The sequence below is a fragment of the Scophthalmus maximus genome, chromosome 20 (genome assembly GCF_022379125.1).
Source record: "Scophthalmus maximus strain ysfricsl-2021 chromosome 20, ASM2237912v1, whole genome shotgun sequence".
NCBI lineage: Eukaryota > Metazoa > Chordata > Actinopteri > Pleuronectiformes > Scophthalmidae > Scophthalmus > Scophthalmus maximus.
The window spans coordinates 12,499,033-12,519,390 of NC_061534.1; the positions used below are offsets into that span (position 1 = coordinate 12,499,033).

Genomic DNA, 20,358 nt, shown 5'->3' on the forward strand with positions numbered 1-20,358 from the left:
AAGGGAAAAAGAGTTTAATTAAAAAACAAAGAGACAATTTCTTTAACGTTAACCCTCTTCACAGATATACACATATGTGGCAATAACTAAGTGTGTGTGTGTGTGTGTGTGTGTGTGTGTGTGTGTGTGTGTGTGTGTGTGTGTGTGCCAGCGTGTGTGTGTGTGTGCCAGCGTGTGTGTGCGCGTGTTTGTGTGCCCTTACAAAGCGATGGTTCTTGCCGTCAAACTTGCGTGCGCTGGTGAAAAGCACGGTGCGAGCTGGCATGTTGATCCCCATGGCAAACGTCTCTGTGGCAAACAGGGCCTGGGGAAAGAGTAAAGAAAGAAATGATGTCATCTCAGTGTTTCGACAAAGTCATTCTGAATCCAGTTTTTAAAAAGTTGCCCTGTGTAGTTGTCTGATAAACTTATGTTTGTGTTTTAGTGCTTCTCACCACAAGGCTTTTTCTCTTTCCTTGATAATAAACAGGTCGACTTCAATGGGTTAATGTTTGCAACAAATCAAGTTGGTGCTATTAGAGAAGAAAGGGTCGAAATCTTGCAATGCACTAACTCGGAAACACTTGGCTTTCACAAAACAGCAACTTCACAACACTGTAAAATCCCGTCTCAACCATTGTCCATTGAACTGGCTACTGATGAACCTTTTAACTCATTCAGGTGTGATTCCAACAGTACATATTGGATCGAACATTATCTCGCCAGTACTTGAAGACAACGCGCCCCACCACAGCCTCCTACGTCATTGTTTCCATGCAGGACCATATTCAGTCTGAACGCCCACTTACAGTACTGCCACAAAGAGTTGTGGGAAATTGGGGAAACCTGAAAGTGGCAGCAGCAGAGTGAACCGAGTTCACAATCACACAGCTCCTTACGAGTAGTCAAAAACTTCACACGATGCCGTTAAGTATTCATGCACATACAAGCAGAAACGGCCTTGATTGTGCAAATTCCAATTTTCTTAATCAATTTTTAATATTACGACTTACTCAACAATTATCTTAATTTATATTGTGCAGACAATGTTTAAATGCAAGCATGTTTAACCTTATCTTGGGGGTTAATGTGAGTTGAATACTCTTCGAACACCAGTCACGAATCAAGTCGTAATTTCCACTGAGAGGGATCAAACTTCTTGTTTTTTTAGGAGTTGGTGTTTCATGTTGGTGCAGGCAGTCGTACCTTGATGAGGCCTTCGGAGAAAAGGATCTCGATGGTCTCTTTCAGGATGGGCAGCAGGCCTCCATGGTGGATACCGATCCCCCTCTTCAGCAGCGGCAGCACATGCTCCACCTGAGGAACGCAGAGAGCGTGGACAGTAGTGAGATGACAAGTTCCCCCTTGTAGTAAGATCACAGCCATCATCAACACAGAGAAAGAGTGGAAAAGCATTGAAACATTTGTAGTGGAAGTATGATTTATTGATTTTGCTGTTGCTTATTGCACCACAATGATCTACTATTACTTCGACTTACGTCTGGGTTTCATAATGTGACTCGAAGCAGGGTTGAATAACGCAGTATTTGAGCCTGTGTTGACGTTTTGTGTGCAGCTATTTACATTAAGGTATTTTAACCGTCCTCTCTTGGTAGAAAACGACCGGAGGAAAGGGCGATTCTCTTTTAATTTTTATTCCTAAGGCTTTAAAATGTGGCAGTTCTGCGTACAGGAACCCGGAGCGAGAACAACGTGGATGTTTATAAAAACCATCGTAAGGTGTTGTGAGAGATTCCAGCTCTCCTTACCTGAGGGAGTTTCTTGTCTTCGTCTGAAAGACAGTCCACCGCGTTGTTGAACACTTCCTCCACCAGACGTTTCTCATCCTCTGCAAGATTGCAAAATAAATAAACAATGGCATTAACATATTCTCATATCTGTACAGTAAAGGCTCTAAATATTAGTACAAACCATTTTTGCTTTTTTTCTCTACATGCTGAACACGTCCATCTCTATGATTCACACACACTTTTGGGTGATTTTTTCAAAGTTTTTCACACATGATTTGTCTTGGCATGAGTGGTTCATGAGGGACGACGAGGGGAGAGTTGTTTTTTTCTTTTTTTAGGGGATTTGCAGGAAAACTTCAACCACCCAGGGCTGGAGCAAGCAAATGATGCTGCTGCGTTTGCGACACGTCTGCATTGACTCTAGATTTTATCTGGTGTTGCAACTGTCAGAAGTTACCCCTAATTTGAGTAATTATGTAGATTTTCGTACCAACAACGTATTAGTGTTAAATGTGAATGCACCAACAGTGCCACTTCCACTTAGGGGTCCTATTATTGCGCTAGTCATGTTCCATTGTTTGCTGCCGTCCGTCCCTTTCCATATGGAAACTTAGTCACGGGTCTTTATTCTTTGTTCATGACACCATTCTGGGAAATCTTCCTTCTCATGAGCCTGTGTTAGTCAGAAACTTGGGACTTTCACAAAAGGCTGATGTCTCAGTATTTACGGTTAAAGCCAAACGACTCCAGTGCCAGTGGGACTTATTTTAACCGTTTAATAACAAAGCAGTGCCATGGACAAAAAAAAAAGGAAAAAGTAAGATAACACCTAATAGCCTTGAGAAAAAATGTCATAGCCAGGACGTCTACGGTACATCATAAATTACACAGAGCAGGGTTGTAATAGACTTATTTAATTAAAAACTTAATAGACTTAATAATGAAATACTAACATTAAGCTAAAAGGCTGAAGCTCTTCTTGTGGTCCCCAGACGCTACAACGTTCTTAAAAACTCAATGTTTACAAGCATAAACAAGTGTATTAACTGATGCTTTTGCCATTTTTAGAGCTACACTCACAGTGGGTAAAAGGACATAAAGATTCAACCTCTGGGGACAATGAATTACCACAATGCACTTCTTTTGGATGCCTTGTGATCAGGGGCGTTGCGACAGGGTAACCGGGGCCCTGAGCTGAAAGAGGGCCCCCCTAATTAGAGATAAGATATTCCTTTACTTGTCCCACAATGGGGAAATGTATATTAAATAATTACAGGAGACTGCAAAGACACTAGGTTTGGAAACCCCCTAATAAGGCCCCCAGTTAGCTGTAGGGCCAAGAGTCCCTTGAAATGCCCATGCTTGGGATTTTATGAAGATCGGTTACTAGAGATGAGGACTAGTGCTCAGTCTCTGCAAACAGCTGTATGATCTCACAGGCTCCAGGTTACGGTTAGGAGACTTTGGGTTTTGAACAGAAATTATTTATTATTTCAATTTATATTTGGTTGTTTTTTAAGTTAAAATAAATAAATGCAACCCCTGAAGCAAACATATTATGTAAAAAGTTTCTAACACTGTAATTCTTTACTTTTGATAAAAAAAAAAGAAAAGATGGCAGCAGAACAGCAGACCTCAAAATTCACCATGAACTATTTCAAGAAGCTCAAATTTAAGAACAGAAAGGCTCACTCACTGCTTCACGGCCATGCATTATGTAATTGCTCAGATATTTGGAGCTGAACCAAACTGATGGATGGAAGTTTTCCTGTCTCCAGCTACTACTAAAAATAAAATACTGCTGCAGGTCAGCATCACAATAACAGAATGTGGGTATCTACATCCCTCAGTCAGACTTTGCCTGAGCCAGTCACTTCCATGTGCCTGCTTGTCACTGTGACTTTCTGTAGTCATTCAGCTGGTTTGTGTTTCGGCACAAGCCGCTCCACTGACTCCCGACATGGCTCTGCCATTCCACAAACACTGCCCAGAAACTATGTGTCACAGTACACAACAGGAAAGGAAAAAGACAGGGGGGGGGGGGTCCTTTTTTTAATATTCAATAAAGAAAAACTGGGGAAAAAAATACGTTTGGAGGAAGAAAGCAGAAGTAGAAAAGGTAGAGGGGGTGGAGAGCCACGTGGTTACTTCCCTAGAATATAACCCACCTACAACTCATAAACGGAGGAACACATAAACATTAACAACCTTAAACCTTGGTTAACCTTAGTTACACACTGGCTTGGTTTAGGGAACTGGTCCCAATAGGTTTCTAAATAACCTGAAAAAATAATTGAAAATGTTCATGATTGAAACTGATTGTTGTGTTTTTCTGTAGCCATGACTCACATTGATCAAAACTCCTTTGTTGTTTATAACGAATATAAAAATGCTAATGGACTAATTTCTGAAATTTTCTGCGTATGAAATTATCCGACTGCTATTAATGGACACGGGCTGCCTGGTATTCTAAGAAAGCATCCTTGTATAAGACGATACTCAAAACGCATGAAAGTGCTGGAAATGAGAAATTATCTTTGGCAGAGTATTTCACTTTGTTAAGTTTTTTTCTGTAGTATTGGTGAGAAAAAAAAGTGGGCAGCGTTGGCAGAAGAGATGCCTTCAGCGTTGGATGAGCTCAGCATTAAAACAAACCCCCTTGTTTAGAAGACATTTATCATAGAAGTAAGACTTCATGAGCATGTTTTATTTCACTGAAAGAAAAAAAAAAAGCCCAGAGCAGGTGAACCAGAGCCAAGCTCCAACGACTGTTGGATCGTCTCCCATTGAGCCGAGCTTTGTCCTCGCGGAGCAACTTCACTTGTCCACTGGACCAAACAGCGGGACCAGCTGTGCGCTCAACAATAAACCATATTCATGGCCCCCGCTCGGTGGGGAGTATCCGCTCAGTTTGGCTTCGCCAACTATTTCATATTTTGGTGAGTGGTTTCGCTTGCCTAATTTTAACTCCCTCCCCGGGCGCCTCAACAATTTATCACACTGATATATTTGGTTTGGCAATTCAGCTTGCAAAGACAAATCTGCTCGACACCTTGAAATCTAATAAGAAAAACACGCTCATCGTTTAATGTGTGGATAGTCTTACATTGTACCTGACAAGTGACAAATGCAGCAAAAACACAGCTCACAATAAAACACTATGATTTAGTGTTTACGAATAAGTTCACTTTGTCAAGGTGACACTCAAGCTTTCACTGCTGGCTGAGTGAGCGAGGGTTTTTTTAATTGCTGGAATAATAGATGTGCCAGAGAGAAAAATATCATTAGATTGAGGAGCATACAATAAGTGAGCTATGAATCAAAGTGTTTTTACTCTTATCACGGTAAGAGCAGCAGAATTTATGCTTTGTAAACACAGAGAGCTCAGATTTACACCGAGACGAATCTGCTCGACACAATTTGACCTCATACGGCTCAGAGAAAAAAAAAGAAAAAAAGGAAATGAGGTGACCTCATGCCAAGAACGCATCGGCTGCCATTAATCTACTGGTGCAAGGGTCTGACGTAAACGTTCTACTATGCATTTAAAACCTCCAGGTCTGTTGCATAAGCCGATTCAAACGCAACAAGTGCAGGAGAACTAGTGAGAGCTAAGAATGTCAGGGATGCTTGAGCTTCTGAAATATTGCATCTGTTGCAAATCTCCGAAAAAGTGACAAGCAAAATGTAGGCCTGTAGAGGAAATAACTTCATGTGTACACACACAAATGCAGCACACGTGCACATACCTCTGTTAAAGTCCAGTTTGGCCACCTGCAGAGCGTAGGCCTCGCACTCTTTCTTGCTGAAGCTGAAAATGATGACAGGCTGGAAGTTCCTCTCCATGATCATCTTCACTATCTTGAACACACTGGATGGACCTAAGGAAAGTAAACAAACATGATGGAAACGATTATCTGAATACATATACAGATTTATTTTTTTTTAACCTCGACACAAACACACCTCTAGTGCCTCCTTTTCGTCCCCTAGGGTCCCACTTGCCACCTCCGGCGCTGCCCCCAGAATCCCCTGCATCTCTCAGCACCTGCATGGCTGTGTTGAAGTTATCCTCTCTGAAGTCTCCCTGAAGGAAAAAAACACAGATATGAGAGGAGATCGATTGTGTTAAGACTGATGCAAATGAAATGGATTCAAAATTAGGAGACAAAAATCTGTCATCTCGACTTGGTCTAGAGACACATGTAGTTGCTCTTCTTTACGCCCCATTTGTCACCTACTGGTTAACTTCGCTCATTACACCACTAACTGCCGGACGTCCTTACATTCTCATCGACCACCAGGTGGAGACCGTCGCCCCCTGCTGGAAAGATGTAATGCTGCAGTGGAGTGGGACGGTATTCTGTGTACACCACATGGCACGGCTAGGACACATGAGATGGAAACACACATCAATTATGTAAAAACATGAAATACATATAGATAGACAAATATTCATTCAAATATAAATGCTGTCCGCACTTTTCATAGGTCTGGCGATGCCAGGCTAAATCAAAGTAACTTAAGCCATATGATTGTAATAAATATACAGGTACAACTCATTAAAAAAGGCTGAAGCAAGGGGACTTTCAATTGTGTTCATGTTTGCATGTGTTAAATTGCAAGTTCTAGAATTCATTATATTGACCTTTTTTAGTTTTTTAAAAAACATTTTGTTGTTTACATTTTGTTGGCAAGTCTTCTTGCTACGATCTCAGAGTCAATGTACGGAAAGTTATGGATAGTGAATATTGGCCATAATGTTATCACATTGGTGTCTGCAGATTTTTTCAGACTTAGTAATGACTAAGAGAACGGGCCAAATTACCACACTAACATCTTCATGAGTCCAACTCTTATACATCTCTCCTGCCCGTGTCACCCAGCAACTCTCCACTTCACAATTTCAAAACCACTGTAAAAAGCGTCCATGCTACTCGACCTGTGAACAAAAGTAGCATATTGTCACCCTTTCACCTGCTTATGAAGGTGACAAATCCACTCGGCAAACTGTCTGGCATTGGGGATGGTGGCTGACAAGAAGACGTAATGCACGTTGTCGGGAAGAAGGATGATGGTCTCCTCCCACACCACACCGCGCTCTGAAAGGTAAGGTCAAGTAAAGTCACTTCACTGTGTGCTGTGAGCTGGTCGATAATGCTTCTGCGCTGCCTTCATCATGTACACACCTGCATCTCTCATGTAATGGATCTCGTCAAAGACAACCCACGCCACTTCCCTCATGATCTCAGAGCCTCGGTACAGCATGCTCCTCAGGATCTGCAAGAGAAGAAGGTTCAGTAACGGTCATATCTGACAAATCTGATCATGGCCTCCTCTCTTTCACACGTCACTGTGTCCCACCTCCGTTGTCATGATGAGGCAGGAGGCAGTGGGGTTGATGGTGACGTCACCAGTCATCAGCCCCACGTCCTGGAACTCTTCGTACATCTCTCTGTATTTCTGGTTGGAAAGAGCCTTGATGGGGCTGGTGAAGATCACTCTCTGCTTCTCTCGGAGGGCCAGAGCGATGGCATATCTACAAGGAGGATGAGAGTAAAACGGGTTAGACCACACGTCTGTGACAGTACCAAAGTTAATGAAGACCGCTGCTTGACCTAAAAGGATGGTTGCTGTCAAACTGGAACGTACTTTTTTGCTTCACAATAACACGCTGGAGCTTGAAGTATGTCCAGTTCTGTGGAAGCACTGCTCTTAAATCTACTTGCTCACGCACTTGCTCACGCACAAGCAGGAATTAAAATTACCATCAATTTCAAGTGACGACTTCATTGAAAAAAGAAATATATTAACTTTTCAAAAGACATCTTAAGTCAATTTTCGCTTGATCATTCATTTTTGAAAGCAGACGCCTGAAAGAGTTTTATGAGTCACACAAACTACATCACACTAAACAGAGGAAATGTCAGCATATCCACGAAATCCTAATATCACATCTACTTAGTTATGGCACGTATTTTCTCAGTAGAGTACTCCATCCTTGGTAGAAGCAGCTATTAACTGACGGTTTTGCACCCTCACGTGTTGTATAAAAGTAGTGTTGCAAAGTTAAGCAGTAATGTTAGATATTCATTTTTAACACTATCGATTGTCTCATTTATTCCTTGAATAGTTTATTGTTTGGTATATACTCACTCAGCACACACAGTCTTGCCAGCAGAGGTATGCGCAGACACAAGCACAGACTCATTGTTGTCAATACACAAGATGGCCTCACGCTGGAACGGGTCAAGAATGAAAGGGTACTCCTGCAGGAAGCGCAATACAACAAAACACATGACCAATTTTAGTATTTGGATTTTATGAACAAACTATATTCATCCCACGGATAGAATAACAATATAAACCTTGGCCGCTTTCCCCACTCGAGGTTTGAGTTGTTTGTATTCATCGCTGGAAGGCAGAGCGACCTGTTGGGGAAAGACCATATGTTCAGCAAATAAAGTTCTAACAGCTGCATCGGAGAAAGACTATTCTACGATTGGCTTCCTTTACCTCGTGCGAGCATCCTTCCACGGTTTCAACTTGCTCCACCTTCACTTGGGGCATGAAATCTGCAAGACTGAAGAAAACAAAAAAAGGGACTGTGTTACCGACACGAGGCGATCTACAGCACCCGAGCAGGCTGACTGTTTAAACAGCAACTCATCTCACCTCAGGTCGTTGGCCGTCTCGAGTTTAGGTCTCTTCCCAAACACCGCCTCCTCTCCGCCGTCGCTGTCCGCCTCCCTCTTGACCCGAGCAGATGGACCAGCATCCTTCTCGGTGCCATTTTTAACTGCAGCTTTCCTGGAGGAGAGAAGAGCACGGGCAGAAAAACAAAATGTTGTTAGCTGAGCATATTCAAGACTCACAGATTCACACCAACAGCCAGTTAGACACATGGTGGAGTAAAGTACATTTACTCATAAACTGTACCATTACCATTTTCTGCAACATCATAATTCTACTATACTACATGAAGAAAACATTGTACTTTTACACCGCCATATTTATCTGGGGGGGGGGGGTATATGTGGTGGCAATAAAACACCACTCAGTGTGAGACTGTGTGAATTATGAAATTAATAAATCTAGTGCAATTTCGCTTAGGGTTATTCCCGGGTGTCGTCCCGACTGCTGTCGTGGCTGACGTGACTGTGAGATCACGGAAACGGGGAAGAATGTTAATCAAAACCGAGTGAAAACGTGTTAAATTGCACATTATCAGCAAAAACATGCACTTTATCTGGTATTTCTTTAACTGGGTGACGACGCTAACTGGCTGACTGGCCCGTCAACGTGAGGACTATGTCACGAGCGAACACGGTGCTTCGGCTAAGGTCCTTGTACAACCGTACCTCCTGCTTTCAAAAATCTAACTTTGCAACGCAAACCCGCACAACCTTACCCGGTCTCTAAGGTCACGGAGGCGGGTAGCTTTTTGCTCGTGGCGGTTTGTTGTTCATCGTCAAACACGCTGAACAAGCCTTCTCCAAACGCGTCGGCCATGATTGTTAGGGGCACCCCTTCCCAGAATCCAACACGAGGTTGTGCTGCGTTCAGGTCGCGGGAAACCACTCGTCAAATGCTATTTCATCATTGACGCGATCAATTTACCTTATTTTACAGTTGTTGCAGATCATTTTAAAATACGTTTGCACAACTACAGTGGCAAAATCGTGATACATTGGGAGCTACGGTATTTGTTTTTTGTTTATCTGTCGGAATAGTTGGAATAGGAAGTTCTCTCTCCGTTTTTATCCCATTCTCGTTGAATCCAACAGAATACGTAGTCTACGGCAGCCGTGAAGACCAACCCGTCGTTCCGTCATTGATACATGCCGATGAAAAACGCGTACTAGCCTCGTTTTGGTTCGTGATTGACAATAACAACCTTGTATGACCGTTTTATGACTTGACACTACTTGACCACAATAAGGAGCCACGTACAGTCTGCGATTCAATGGGTGGGAAGAAGAAGAAGTCGGCTGCTCCGGTGGCCCCGGCGGTGGCGGCGGCGGCAGCGGGCAGGAGTGGTGCCGCTGCAGCGGGGAACAGTGCGGCCGAGGAGCCGAAGAAGCAGCCAGCCAGCAACAAGCCGGCTAAAGCAGCCAAAGAGAATAAGTCAAAAGGTTGCAATGACTTTCAAAATCTGCCCGGGCTTTATTTGTCTTCACTGTATCATAGCGTGATGATACCTGTACTGTAGGAAAGCTCAACGCGTGTTGATACGGACAACACTGTGCCACATCCTGTCCACAGCGACCTGATCATACTCGTATTGTTTGCTGTGATCACTCCGTGTATTTACTGTCTGATCACTGGGTTGTGCACATCAACTCCAATAACTATAGCACATGGGGCCCGTTGAAGTTCCCTCTCGGTGTTCTCCATTTCAGTAATTTGCTAACTCATCATTGTGAACCTTTTCATGCTTGCACACATGTTGTGTAATAACACATACAACTTACTGATGTTGATTATGTCAGTGAAAATGATGGGACTAACATGAGGTAACTAACGCACACTTACTCTGCTGTGTCCTTACTCCAGCTCCAAAGACCTACAGCCTGGCCAACACCGCCCAGGTCGACACCGGTGGAGTCTCAGACAAGTCCATTCTGAAGGTGAGCCGCCCGTTGCGACCCGTTGTTGATGGACCTCTCAACACGTCGACTGGCTGAAACTGTCCATTCATTTTTTTCAGCTCCTATATGTCAAATGTCTTTCAGCCTGAAAAAACACATTTGAAAATGTAGTCAATGAATGGGATTTCACACGTTCACTCAGGTTACCATCCAGGCGGACCTGGAGAAGAAGATCATCAGGCTGATCAATGACTTCAGACAGGAGAACGGGGACAAAGGGCCCATATCGGGCAGACTTACAAACAAGAAACTGCTGGTAAAGACACAATTTTTATTTACAGTTAATAAACACATTGGATTTTGTCTTTTGATAGATTTTTGTACGAATGTTTTCTCTAAATGTGCTTTCAGGACCTGTACACTGCTCTGCAGAAGTTCAACTTCAAGAGAGAACACATTGAGGAGGCGATGAAGAGCAGTGTGCTGTACGGAGGAGATCTCCACTCTGCTCTCGACTGGCTCTGCCTCAACCTCAGAGATGGTACTGGAGCATCGTCTGCCATTTAGATGGAATCACCATATAGGCTTGAGAACACAACACATGCAGACATTGTAACTTTCTAAATTGTTTGTCTTTTTTTTTTTTTTTAACCAGAGGAGCTGCCAGAAGGTTTTAGCCAACAGATGCAGGAGGAGAGCCAGAGGAGCAGGCCCAGGTACCAGCCTGCTGCTCAGGAGATGCCTGCCGCCCCGAGCCCCAAAGCAACCAACAACACCCGCAAAGAGCCCACCCAGGTTTGTGCCTTGTGTGCGCTGGCTAGACAGAATGTGTAGTGTCATGTTATATCAAAGTTTCTAAGTGTGTGTATGTGTGTGTGGTGTCTGCCAGGCCAAAGAGAAGGATGAAGCTGCAAGCATGAAGGACTGGATCCTGAGGTATGCAGAGCAAAGCAGTGATGAAGAAGAAGAGGAGGAGGAAGAGGAAGGAGGGAAGAAGACCACGCGCAACCCTGAGCTGGATGAAAAGTTTGACCCAGTGAGTAAAATCAATACTGGAATTTAGAAATGTTTGAAAATTCTTTATTTTGGAAAATTTACTTTCTTGTTGAGAGTTAGATTTTAGTTTTTTTGTAAGAATGAAAACATTCTTACAGCTAAACAGTGAGCTTTAGTGGTGCTTGCAGGCTGATTCTTTTACCATTGGACAGAGCCAGGCTCTTGGTTTTCCCAGTTTCCAGTGTCTTTATGCTAAGCTAAGCTAACTAGCTGCTGACAGGAGCTTTATATTTACTGTACAGACATGACAGAGTTATCTATCTTCTCATCTAACAGATATACTCATAAAAATAGATTAAGTAACATCTGTGAGGTGGACACTGGAGCTGACATTTTTCATGCGCTCCACGCTTTTATTTTGAAATTATAAACATATTGTTGAATGAATGCAGCACAATTTCTTCTGCAGTATGTAGTAGCCCTGCATGGGAAGTTGCCTTGCTGATTTCTTTTTATTTTCAGTGTTTATATAAAGACAGGAAGTTGTGATAGTTAGCTTCACTAAATGTCATTATGAATGTGGCACAATGTTGTTGTTCTGCAATGATGTGTGTTATTCTATTTCTCGCTGTGCAGAACGAACGGTACTTGATCCTCACTGCTCAACTCTATGATGCCAAAGAAATGGCAGCTGCTGCAAAAGCCAAAGCAAACAAGGCAGGACAGAGGATGGCACAGGACAGGATACGTGTCATACAGCAGGGTGCGTGTGTGCGCTTTAACTCTTTCAAGGTGTAATTAAACATCTTCCAACTCATGTTTGACTTAAATATGTTTTGTATTTCTAGAAATGAAGCAGTTGGAGTCGCACCCCGTTTTCAATCCAGCCATAAAAGTGGTGGACACACCTCAGAGGGAAAAGAAGATACTTCCTGTCAGTGAGGACAAAGCTGACATCACCTTCAGTTTATTTGAACAAGCTGGAAAGGATCCTCCTGCCGAGAAAGGTTCATCTGGCATAAAATTTAAAAAAGTTATTTAACTATTGATTTTGACAGGAAATCTTGAATACAACTGCAGCTTCAATTTGTATTGTAATATTCTTTATACAACTATGTAATAGATGCTGTATTTACACAAGTCACATCCACACCACTACCCATAAACAAAACATGGCTTCAGATGGCAACATCTGGTTTCAGTGACCTCTGACCGTGTTGCTGATCATTTCATTGTCCTTTCGCAGTTGTGAAAAAGAACGAGCCAAAGGACATTCGTAATTTTGACTACACGGCTCGTAGCTGGACCGGGAAGTCTCCCAAACAGTTCCTCATTGACTGGGTCCGAAAGAACCTGCCCAAGAGTCCGCCTCCGGCTTTCCACAAGGTTGCTGCTGGTAGATACTGGAGATCCAAGTATGTATGTGTGTGCGTGTGTGCTACTGTGTCTTCCACACACTGGAAATAGAGTTAGAGACAGTCTTGATGTGCTGAACAACCTCATAAATAATACATCGTGCAGCTAATTAAATAATCTGCTGCAGTCGACTGTTGTGTGGTTTGCTGCTGTTGTTTTTAAATGACGTGTGACTGAATTGGGAAATGTGTTGTGCTGATATGATGTGTTTACATCCACCAGGGTTCGTATTCAGAGGATAGATGATGTTCTGGAGGTTTGTCCCACCATCCTGACTGAGGACAGCATGCAGGCTCAACATCTGGCAGCCACACTGGCACTATACACCCTGATTAAAGGGCAGGTACTAAGGGCTGTTTTAACCTCACAGTTTTGCTCTGTTTTAGCCACATAGTTTACAGTGAATTCTCTCCACCCTCCCCTTTCAATCTTTGACCCTCAGTCCGTGCACCAGCTCCTTCCTCCAACCTACAGAGACGTGTGGCTGGAGTGGCGGGACAGCGAGCAACTGCAACAGGAAGAGTGCCGCACTGCTGCCAACAAACCCAGGGACCAGTTCATCTCCCGGCTTTTGACAAGACTCAAGCAGCAACAGAACCAGGACCAAGGGCAGGAGTCTGGATCACATGACCCGGTGGGGCTGGGCCGAGGTGAGGACGAAGATCCTGAGGAGTCCTGGGAGAACCTGGCTGGTCTTGACATGGGGGAGGGGGGAGAGGAACCGGTGGACAAGAGTGAGAAAAAAGGAGGGAGGAGGGAAGGGGCAGGAGCACTGGAAGCCTCCAGGGACCTTTTAATGAAGCTGAAGAAGTCCTCGCTTGCCCACAAACTGCTGGTAGATACACTTTAACTTTTCCACATAGTAGAGTTTGCATGAAATTAAGCCCAAAATTAAATGAGTGTCCAACTTTCAAGGCAGAGCGACAGCAGCTTCCTGTCTTCCAACACCGGCACCGTGTCCTGGAGGCTCTGCAGCGCCACCGCGTGGTGGTGGTGGCCGGTGAGACGGGCAGTGGAAAGAGTACTCAGATTCCTCAGTTCCTGCTGGATGAGCTGTTGACCGGGGGCAAACAGGCGCAGCCCTGCAACATCGTGGTGACCCAGCCCCGCAGGATATCCGCCATGAGCCTGGCCTGCAGAGTCAGCCAGGAGCTGGGGTGTGAGGACGGACCAGGATCAAAGGTGAAAAACACATTTTTACATCTTGAGACTTGAGGGCCGTTAAGTTCAAAACGTTACGCTAACAAAACCAGCAATGTAGGTTGATCAAATACGATGACACCTGCTGTAATGACTGTGCTTCCTGTTCCAGTCGTCACTGTGTGGATACCAGATCCGGATGGAGAATCAGTCTGGGGAGTGGACCCGTCTGCTCTACTGTACCACCGGAGTTCTGCTCAGGAAGCTCCAGCATGACCGACACCTCAGCTCCCTGACCCACATCATCGTAGACGAGGTACTGACAGCTTCTGATCAATCACGGTATTTGCAGATTGTTATGTCTTGATAATCCTTTCCTCCCACGGGGTTAATATTCACTTTATGTCTGATTTGTTTTTGTTAAATGACACAATAAACCATAAGAAAAGCTGAATCTGATCAGAACAAATGTGTGCCCCAAATGTATTGATAGGATGTGGGCTAGAAAATGTTTTTTATTTGCAGTTTAATTTCGTGATGGGAATTTGGCATCTTTTTAATTGAGCAAATTATAGAACGTGGAGCCATCATCCATCACTCTTTACGTCATACAAACACACACACTATTATTAGTATTGTGCTCTCATCTAATCCCTAACATCCCACACATGTTCAGTCAACCCCCGTCAACAAAGTACAGTAGACAGTCTGCCTTCTTTTGGACTGCTCGCCCGCTCACCTCCGTCTTCTCAGGTGCACGAGCGCAGTGTGCAGTCAGACTTCCTGCTCACCATCCTGAAGGACGTTGTCATGAGGAGAGCCGACCTGCAGCTGATCCTCATGAGCGCCACAGTTGACTGCAACAAGTTCTCTAACTACTTCAACCGCTGCCCAGTGATCACCGTTCCCGGCAGGACTTTCCCAGTGGAGGTGAGAGGAGCTTGGGTTTGAGTTGCATGAAACACACAAAGTCCAATTTAATCCCTTTGTTTGTGTTAAATTCTTCAAAAGTGGATATGTGGGAAGAGCTGCATCTGTTTTAGAATGAAGTCGCACCACAGATGGTATTTTTTTAAAATTTCAGCCGAGACAATCTTGGACCTGAACAAAAACGAACCTGGGGTCCCCGCAGAGGAAGCAGGATGTACATTACTGATCCTCCTGTGTGTGTCGTGTTCAGGTGTTTCATTTAGAAGACATAGTGGAGCAGATGGGGTACGTCCTTGAAAAGGACTCGGAGTACAGCCAGAAAATTCTTGAAGAAGAGGAAGAGGTCAGCATCTCTGTCACGCAGAAAGGCGGCAAGACACAACAACACCAGGTAAAGTTGGATCTCTGAGATAGTGGTGGTTTACGTGTGTATGTTGCCCACTTTCTTTTCATCATTTTATATAGTTGCTGCTCTAATCTTCAGAAATCTGCAGTCTGAGCAAGTACTACAGGTTTCAAATCTTAGGTTTTTCTTGACAACATTAAATATTCTTAACTAAATAAGGATCAATTAAAGCTAAAGTTTGGAAAAAAATGTGTAAAGTACTATTTATTTACAAACCAAAAACCTCTTCATCAGGAGTGTGTGGGTGTGGAGAGTGTGTGGGTGTGGAGTTTGATCAGATTTGATTTAACGGTGGCCAACTAACAACTGTCCTCAAGTTTTTATTCAGATTTAGCTGAACTGTGATTGGGTCATACCCCCTTTTCCTACTGTGCCCTTCAAACCACTGAGAAGAAGTGAATGAAAAGTGTTATAAATAGGTTTTCATGGCCTCACACCACTAAGCGTTTTCCTCATGCTCCTCAGGAGTGGATCGTTATTCTACTGGAATCTATAATAGGTGTATGTGTCGATATGTGTTTCTATGTGTTTTAGGAGTTTATAGTGAGGGACCCATCCTCGGGCTGGGACCTGGGTCCTGACCTCGACCACTTTAGTAGCAGGACGCTGCACGTGCTGCAGTACATGAACCCTAATAAGATCAACATGGACTTGCTGGTTGACCTCATGGACTACCTCGGTACAACACGTCAAGTCATGTTTTCAGATGGCACAACGTCCACGTTCATACATGTTTTGTCTTGTTACGCATGTTAAATTTGTTTGTTTGGGGGTTTTTTTGGTTCCCGGCAGACAAATCCCCGCAATTTGCCGATTTGGATGGAGCCGTTCTCGTTTTCCTACCAGGTCTTGCGCACATCCAGCAGCTATATGACCTGCTCTCCTCAGACAAGAGGTTCAGGGATAAAAAAAGGTGACATTCTCAAACACACACACACACACACACACACACAATCCAGTATACACTCGTGAAAGTATTGCAACAACCCTTGAAAATGTAATAAATTTCAAAAAAGACTAAACTGTGCATTAAACCTGAGGTTTGACGTCCATCTCACTGTGATCTGTGTCTGTTTCTTTAAGGTACAAGACTGTTGCTCTCCACTCCACTCTTTCCTCCAAGGACCAGGCTGCTGCCTTCACAGTGCCCCCTGCTGGAGTTCGGAAGGTACTACTGAATATGCTACAGTGAAATAAAGCATTGCAAATAATATTACACTGCAGATTCTTGATAATGTAGTTCTACCATAAGAAAATTCTACTCTTCAGGTGATTTATAAAATTAAAAAAAATGTATAATGTTTATAAAACTTAAAGGATATCATTGATTGACTGAGTTCTAAAAATCCCTCCTCTGTCTCTTTTTTAGATTGTGTTGTCGACTAACATTGCCGAGACAGGTGTGACTATCCCCGACGTCGTGTTCGTCATCGACGCCGGGAAGACCAAAGAAAATAAGTAAGGGCTCATAGACAGCAATAGAAAACTCTTTTATGATATAGTATTGTTAAAATATGATCAAAATGTGTTTTATCTTTATTGTCTGTCTCTGTGAATTAAGAATATGAAGCAAGGCAGAGTCTGCAGCTAGCTCAGCTCACAGCTTTGTGACACTTTACTACATTTAGCCCAGAGGTGCTACCGTCAGCACGCTAACGTGCGGACAATGGCCGCACAGCTGGCAACCACGAATGTCAAAGCAGCCTTTCATGGCAACCCATCCAAGAGATGATGAGATATTTCAGTCTGGTCCAAAGACACATTTTGGATCCGTGGCACCAGCATGGCTGATGAGTACAGTAAAGGGAAAACATAAGCGAGGATGGCGTCAGAGAAATGTAACTCGGTTGTGTTTTGTGTTGTTAAGGTACCACGAGAGCAGCCAGATGAGTTCCCTGGTGGAAACCTTTGTTTCCAAAGCCAGCGCCCTCCAGAGGCAGGGGAGAGCAGGACGTGTCCGGAACGGCTTCTGCTTCAGACTCTACCCGAAATACAGGCATGGAGCTCATCACTCACTATGCAGAGAAGGGATAAAGAACTCAAATCCTTTCCATTAGGATGAAGGGTTTTGTGTCATGTGCTGATCTCTTTCCATCCGACCTCAGGTTTGATGCCTTCATGGATTACTCCATACCGGAGATTCTTCGGGTCCCACTGGAGGAGCTCTGCCTTCATATTATGGTATATAAACAATACTCAGTTGCACACAGACAAAACATTTAAACTTCACAAAGAGGCAACCACGTTCATCTTCTCCCCTCTGGTAGAAATGCCAGTACGGCTCCCCAGAGGACTTCCTGAGCCGGGCCCTCGACGCTCCCCAGCCCCAGTCGGTCAGCAACGCCATCAACCTGCTGAGGAAGATCGGTGCGTGTCACCCCAGCGATCATCTCCTCACCCCTCTGGGACACCACCTGGCGAGTCTGCCCGTCAACGTGAAGATTGGCAAGATGCTGATCTACGGAGCCATCCTCGGCTGCCTGGAGCCCATAGTACGTCCCACTACCTCATTATTATTAAAAAACAATTGTATGTGGATAATCCAATGTATTTCAATTATATGTCAGTACTTTTACTAATTATTATATTATATTCTATAATTACATATTTGAAAATCCTGACTACTGTCATGTCCTGCCATGAATATTAATACAAGTTTTGTTTCAGGCAACGATCGCAGCAGCCATCACCGAGAAGTCTCCCTTCTCCACGCCAATGAATAGAAAGGAGGAAGCTAACCTGGCCAAAGCTGCACTGGCATTGGCCAACTCTGATCACCTGACTATATACAATGCATATCTGGGGTATGGATTGTTCTAAAAAAATATCTTTCAAAGACGCACACTGATATTGATTTAGTGTCTCAGAGAAGCTTTTCAAGCCACGCCACAGTGTTGCAGGGAGCAGTAGAAAAGAATAAGAATCTAAAGGTTGTTAAGGGTTTAACAATGTAGGTTGTCAAAAGAAAGTGCTACTGCTTGCTAGGAGGATCATCTACTTTATGTGTAATACATCCATTCCTTCTCAGCTGCTCATCTAGATCCAGGTCCTGTTTTTTGTTTTTTTACTATATTACCAGATTTGTTCTTCTATGCAATTGGCAAATATAGACACAAATGTGATAGAAATGTCAATAAAAACATGGACTCAATAAATAGTTGTAGGCCTCATTTTCCATACTGGTTTCCCATCATGCTTTTACCAGTATGATAACAATATGATTGTTGAAACAGATTGTATTTAAAAGGTTTTTAATTTGTGGACAACTTCAATGACCTAACTGACATGCTGTCTTGTGTGAACCTGTGTTGCTTTTAGGTGGAAGAACTCACAGACTGAGGGTCAGAGAACAGAAATGTCCTACTGCAGGAAGCACTTCCTCAATCGAACAGCTCTCATGACAATAGAGGTATCACACACACACACACTCTCACCTGGGCTTCTCGTTGAATATTAAATGATTTTATCTCTCTCCTCCTGACCATGTGATTGTCATGTCCCATCCAGGATGTGAAGCACGAGCTGATGCGGATGATGGAGCAGGCCGGTTTCTGGTCGTCTCGCTCCTCCGCTCACTCTAAGCTGCAGCCAGCCTCGCTATCCAAGCCGCAGATGTCGGTCCTGAACGCCGTGCTGACCGCGGGGCTCTACGACAGCGTGGCCCGGGTCCTGTGCACCCCCTCGGTGGATGTGCTCGAGCGGTTGGCCTGCACAGCGGAGACCCCTCAGGGCAGGGCCCAGGTCCACCCCTCATCTGTCAACCGCAACCTGCAGACGCACGGCTGGCTGCTGTACCAGGAGAAGGTATGGAGGAAGAGAGAGAGAGTGTGTGTGTGTCTGATATCTTTTTATCGATTAGGTCACATTTGTGTTAATCACTGCTTATCCTCAGGTGAAATACACCAAGATCTACCTGCGAGACACCACTCTGATATCTCCTTTTCCCATGCTGCTGTTCGGAGGCGACATCGACATTCAGCACAGAGAGCGGCTCATCTCACTGGATGGATGGATACACTTTCAGGTCAGATGTCGCCCGTTCTGTTCTTGGATCAGTTGTCTTTGGTGTCAAAGGTAGTTTGGGACTTTTGTGTCTGTCTTTTCCTCTCAGCAGGAGCAGTTGTGTCCTTGTAAATAGAGATATGTTTAACCTCCAGGACCTCGCGATACTGCAACAGACCCGTCATTATTTCATGTTGTCAATGAAACCTGTTTTTTTTGTTGTGACTCAACATGTCTACTGTGAAAAAAGCCTTATTTAATTTAATCTGGGTTCCCTCTTTGAAGGCTCCTGTGCGGATTGGTGTGATCTTCAAACACCTGAGGAAACTGATGGACTCTTTGCTCGAAAAGAAGCTGGAGAATCCTAGGATGAGCCTGGAAGGTAAACCCCAACCATCAACATTCTCCCCCCTACATTAAGTAGCATGAAAGAAAAGGTTTTTTTTTTATTCTGCCCCTAATTAATAGATAGATTTAAACAATTAAACAACTGTTAAAATAAAAAACCCTTCCATCATCAATTTTTTTTATCAAGACAAATTGATTGCCTCTAATAATAGAATTTTTCCTTTTTTTAAATGTACGTATGTTTTTGCTAAATCTGTCCAATGTAGGTGAGAAGACCATCCACATGATTCTGGATCTGATCAAATCAGAGCATGCAATGTGATATCGGACCACAAAGACCAGAACCAGGACCATTACACACACTTTCAACAGCCTCTTCGTCCGGAGTCCAGGAGGATTGCTGTTTTACCATTCAGGATGAACAGCTGCAGACAAACGGCACCTATTGGACAGATGCTGTGCGGCCTAAAGATGAACATGATAGTTACCAGGAACTCTTACTCACATTGAGGAAGAGTGTATAATATGAAAAGCAAGGGGACACCATGAAATTTGAGCGTACAAATCAATAAGAAGATAATGACGTTGCCAATGCAGTGGAAATAAAGCTGTGTTCATTTTCCTTTCAACCATTTCTTGTGTAATGGTAGACAGTCAAAATAAAATGCTGTCTCAGACGTTATATGAATTATACATTGCAAGAACAGACAGAGCCAAACAATAGTTGGAGATGCAAAATTAGAAGGTATCGGGTATCATGGGGCTGAATTAATAGTCTGGAGATGGAGCGTGTCAGCGT

The 20,358-nt window shown here is 43.7% G+C and overlaps 2 protein-coding genes across 2 annotated transcripts in view; one reads left to right on the top strand and one right to left on the bottom strand.

The window, feature by feature from the left end:
• The window catches only part of mtrex (Mtr4 exosome RNA helicase), a 20,485-nt gene extending 11,198 nt beyond the window's left edge, over positions 1–9,287 (bottom strand). The window contains exons 1-14 of the mRNA XM_035608663.2: positions 9,142–9,287; positions 8,406–8,540; positions 8,247–8,313; positions 8,099–8,161; positions 7,887–7,999; positions 7,095–7,269; positions 6,920–7,010; positions 6,708–6,832; positions 6,017–6,115; positions 5,697–5,817; positions 5,480–5,611; positions 1,749–1,828; positions 1,186–1,296; positions 203–304 (exon numbers count right to left, since the gene is read on the bottom strand). Coding sequence (XP_035464556.2) covers positions 203–304; positions 1,186–1,296; positions 1,749–1,828; positions 5,480–5,611; positions 5,697–5,817; positions 6,017–6,115; positions 6,708–6,832; positions 6,920–7,010; positions 7,095–7,269; positions 7,887–7,999; positions 8,099–8,161; positions 8,247–8,313; positions 8,406–8,540; positions 9,142–9,242 — 1,515 coding nt within the window. The 5' untranslated portion in view covers positions 9,243–9,287. The remainder of the gene's footprint in view (positions 1–202; positions 305–1,185; positions 1,297–1,748; positions 1,829–5,479; positions 5,612–5,696; positions 5,818–6,016; positions 6,116–6,707; positions 6,833–6,919; positions 7,011–7,094; positions 7,270–7,886; positions 8,000–8,098; positions 8,162–8,246; positions 8,314–8,405; positions 8,541–9,141) is intronic.
• Positions 9,288–9,525: 238 nt separating this feature from the next.
• On the top strand, positions 9,526–20,188 carry dhx29 (DEAH (Asp-Glu-Ala-His) box polypeptide 29). Its single transcript, XM_035608662.2, has 28 exons — positions 9,526–9,865; positions 10,287–10,360; positions 10,524–10,637; positions 10,733–10,862; positions 10,977–11,116; positions 11,211–11,357; positions 11,954–12,080; positions 12,166–12,324; positions 12,564–12,732; positions 12,956–13,076; positions 13,176–13,568; positions 13,649–13,915; positions 14,046–14,189; positions 14,627–14,803; positions 15,054–15,194; positions 15,744–15,888; positions 16,002–16,122; positions 16,293–16,377; positions 16,579–16,667; positions 17,077–17,205; positions 17,315–17,390; positions 17,477–17,701; positions 17,877–18,013; positions 18,528–18,618; positions 18,717–19,013; positions 19,102–19,233; positions 19,497–19,593; positions 19,826–20,188. Exons 1-28 carry the CDS (start codon positions 9,697–9,699, stop codon positions 19,879–19,881), a joined length of 4,152 nt encoding a protein of 1,383 aa, XP_035464555.1. The 5' UTR covers positions 9,526–9,696; the 3' UTR covers positions 19,882–20,188.
• The last annotated feature ends 170 nt before the right edge of the window (positions 20,189–20,358 follow it).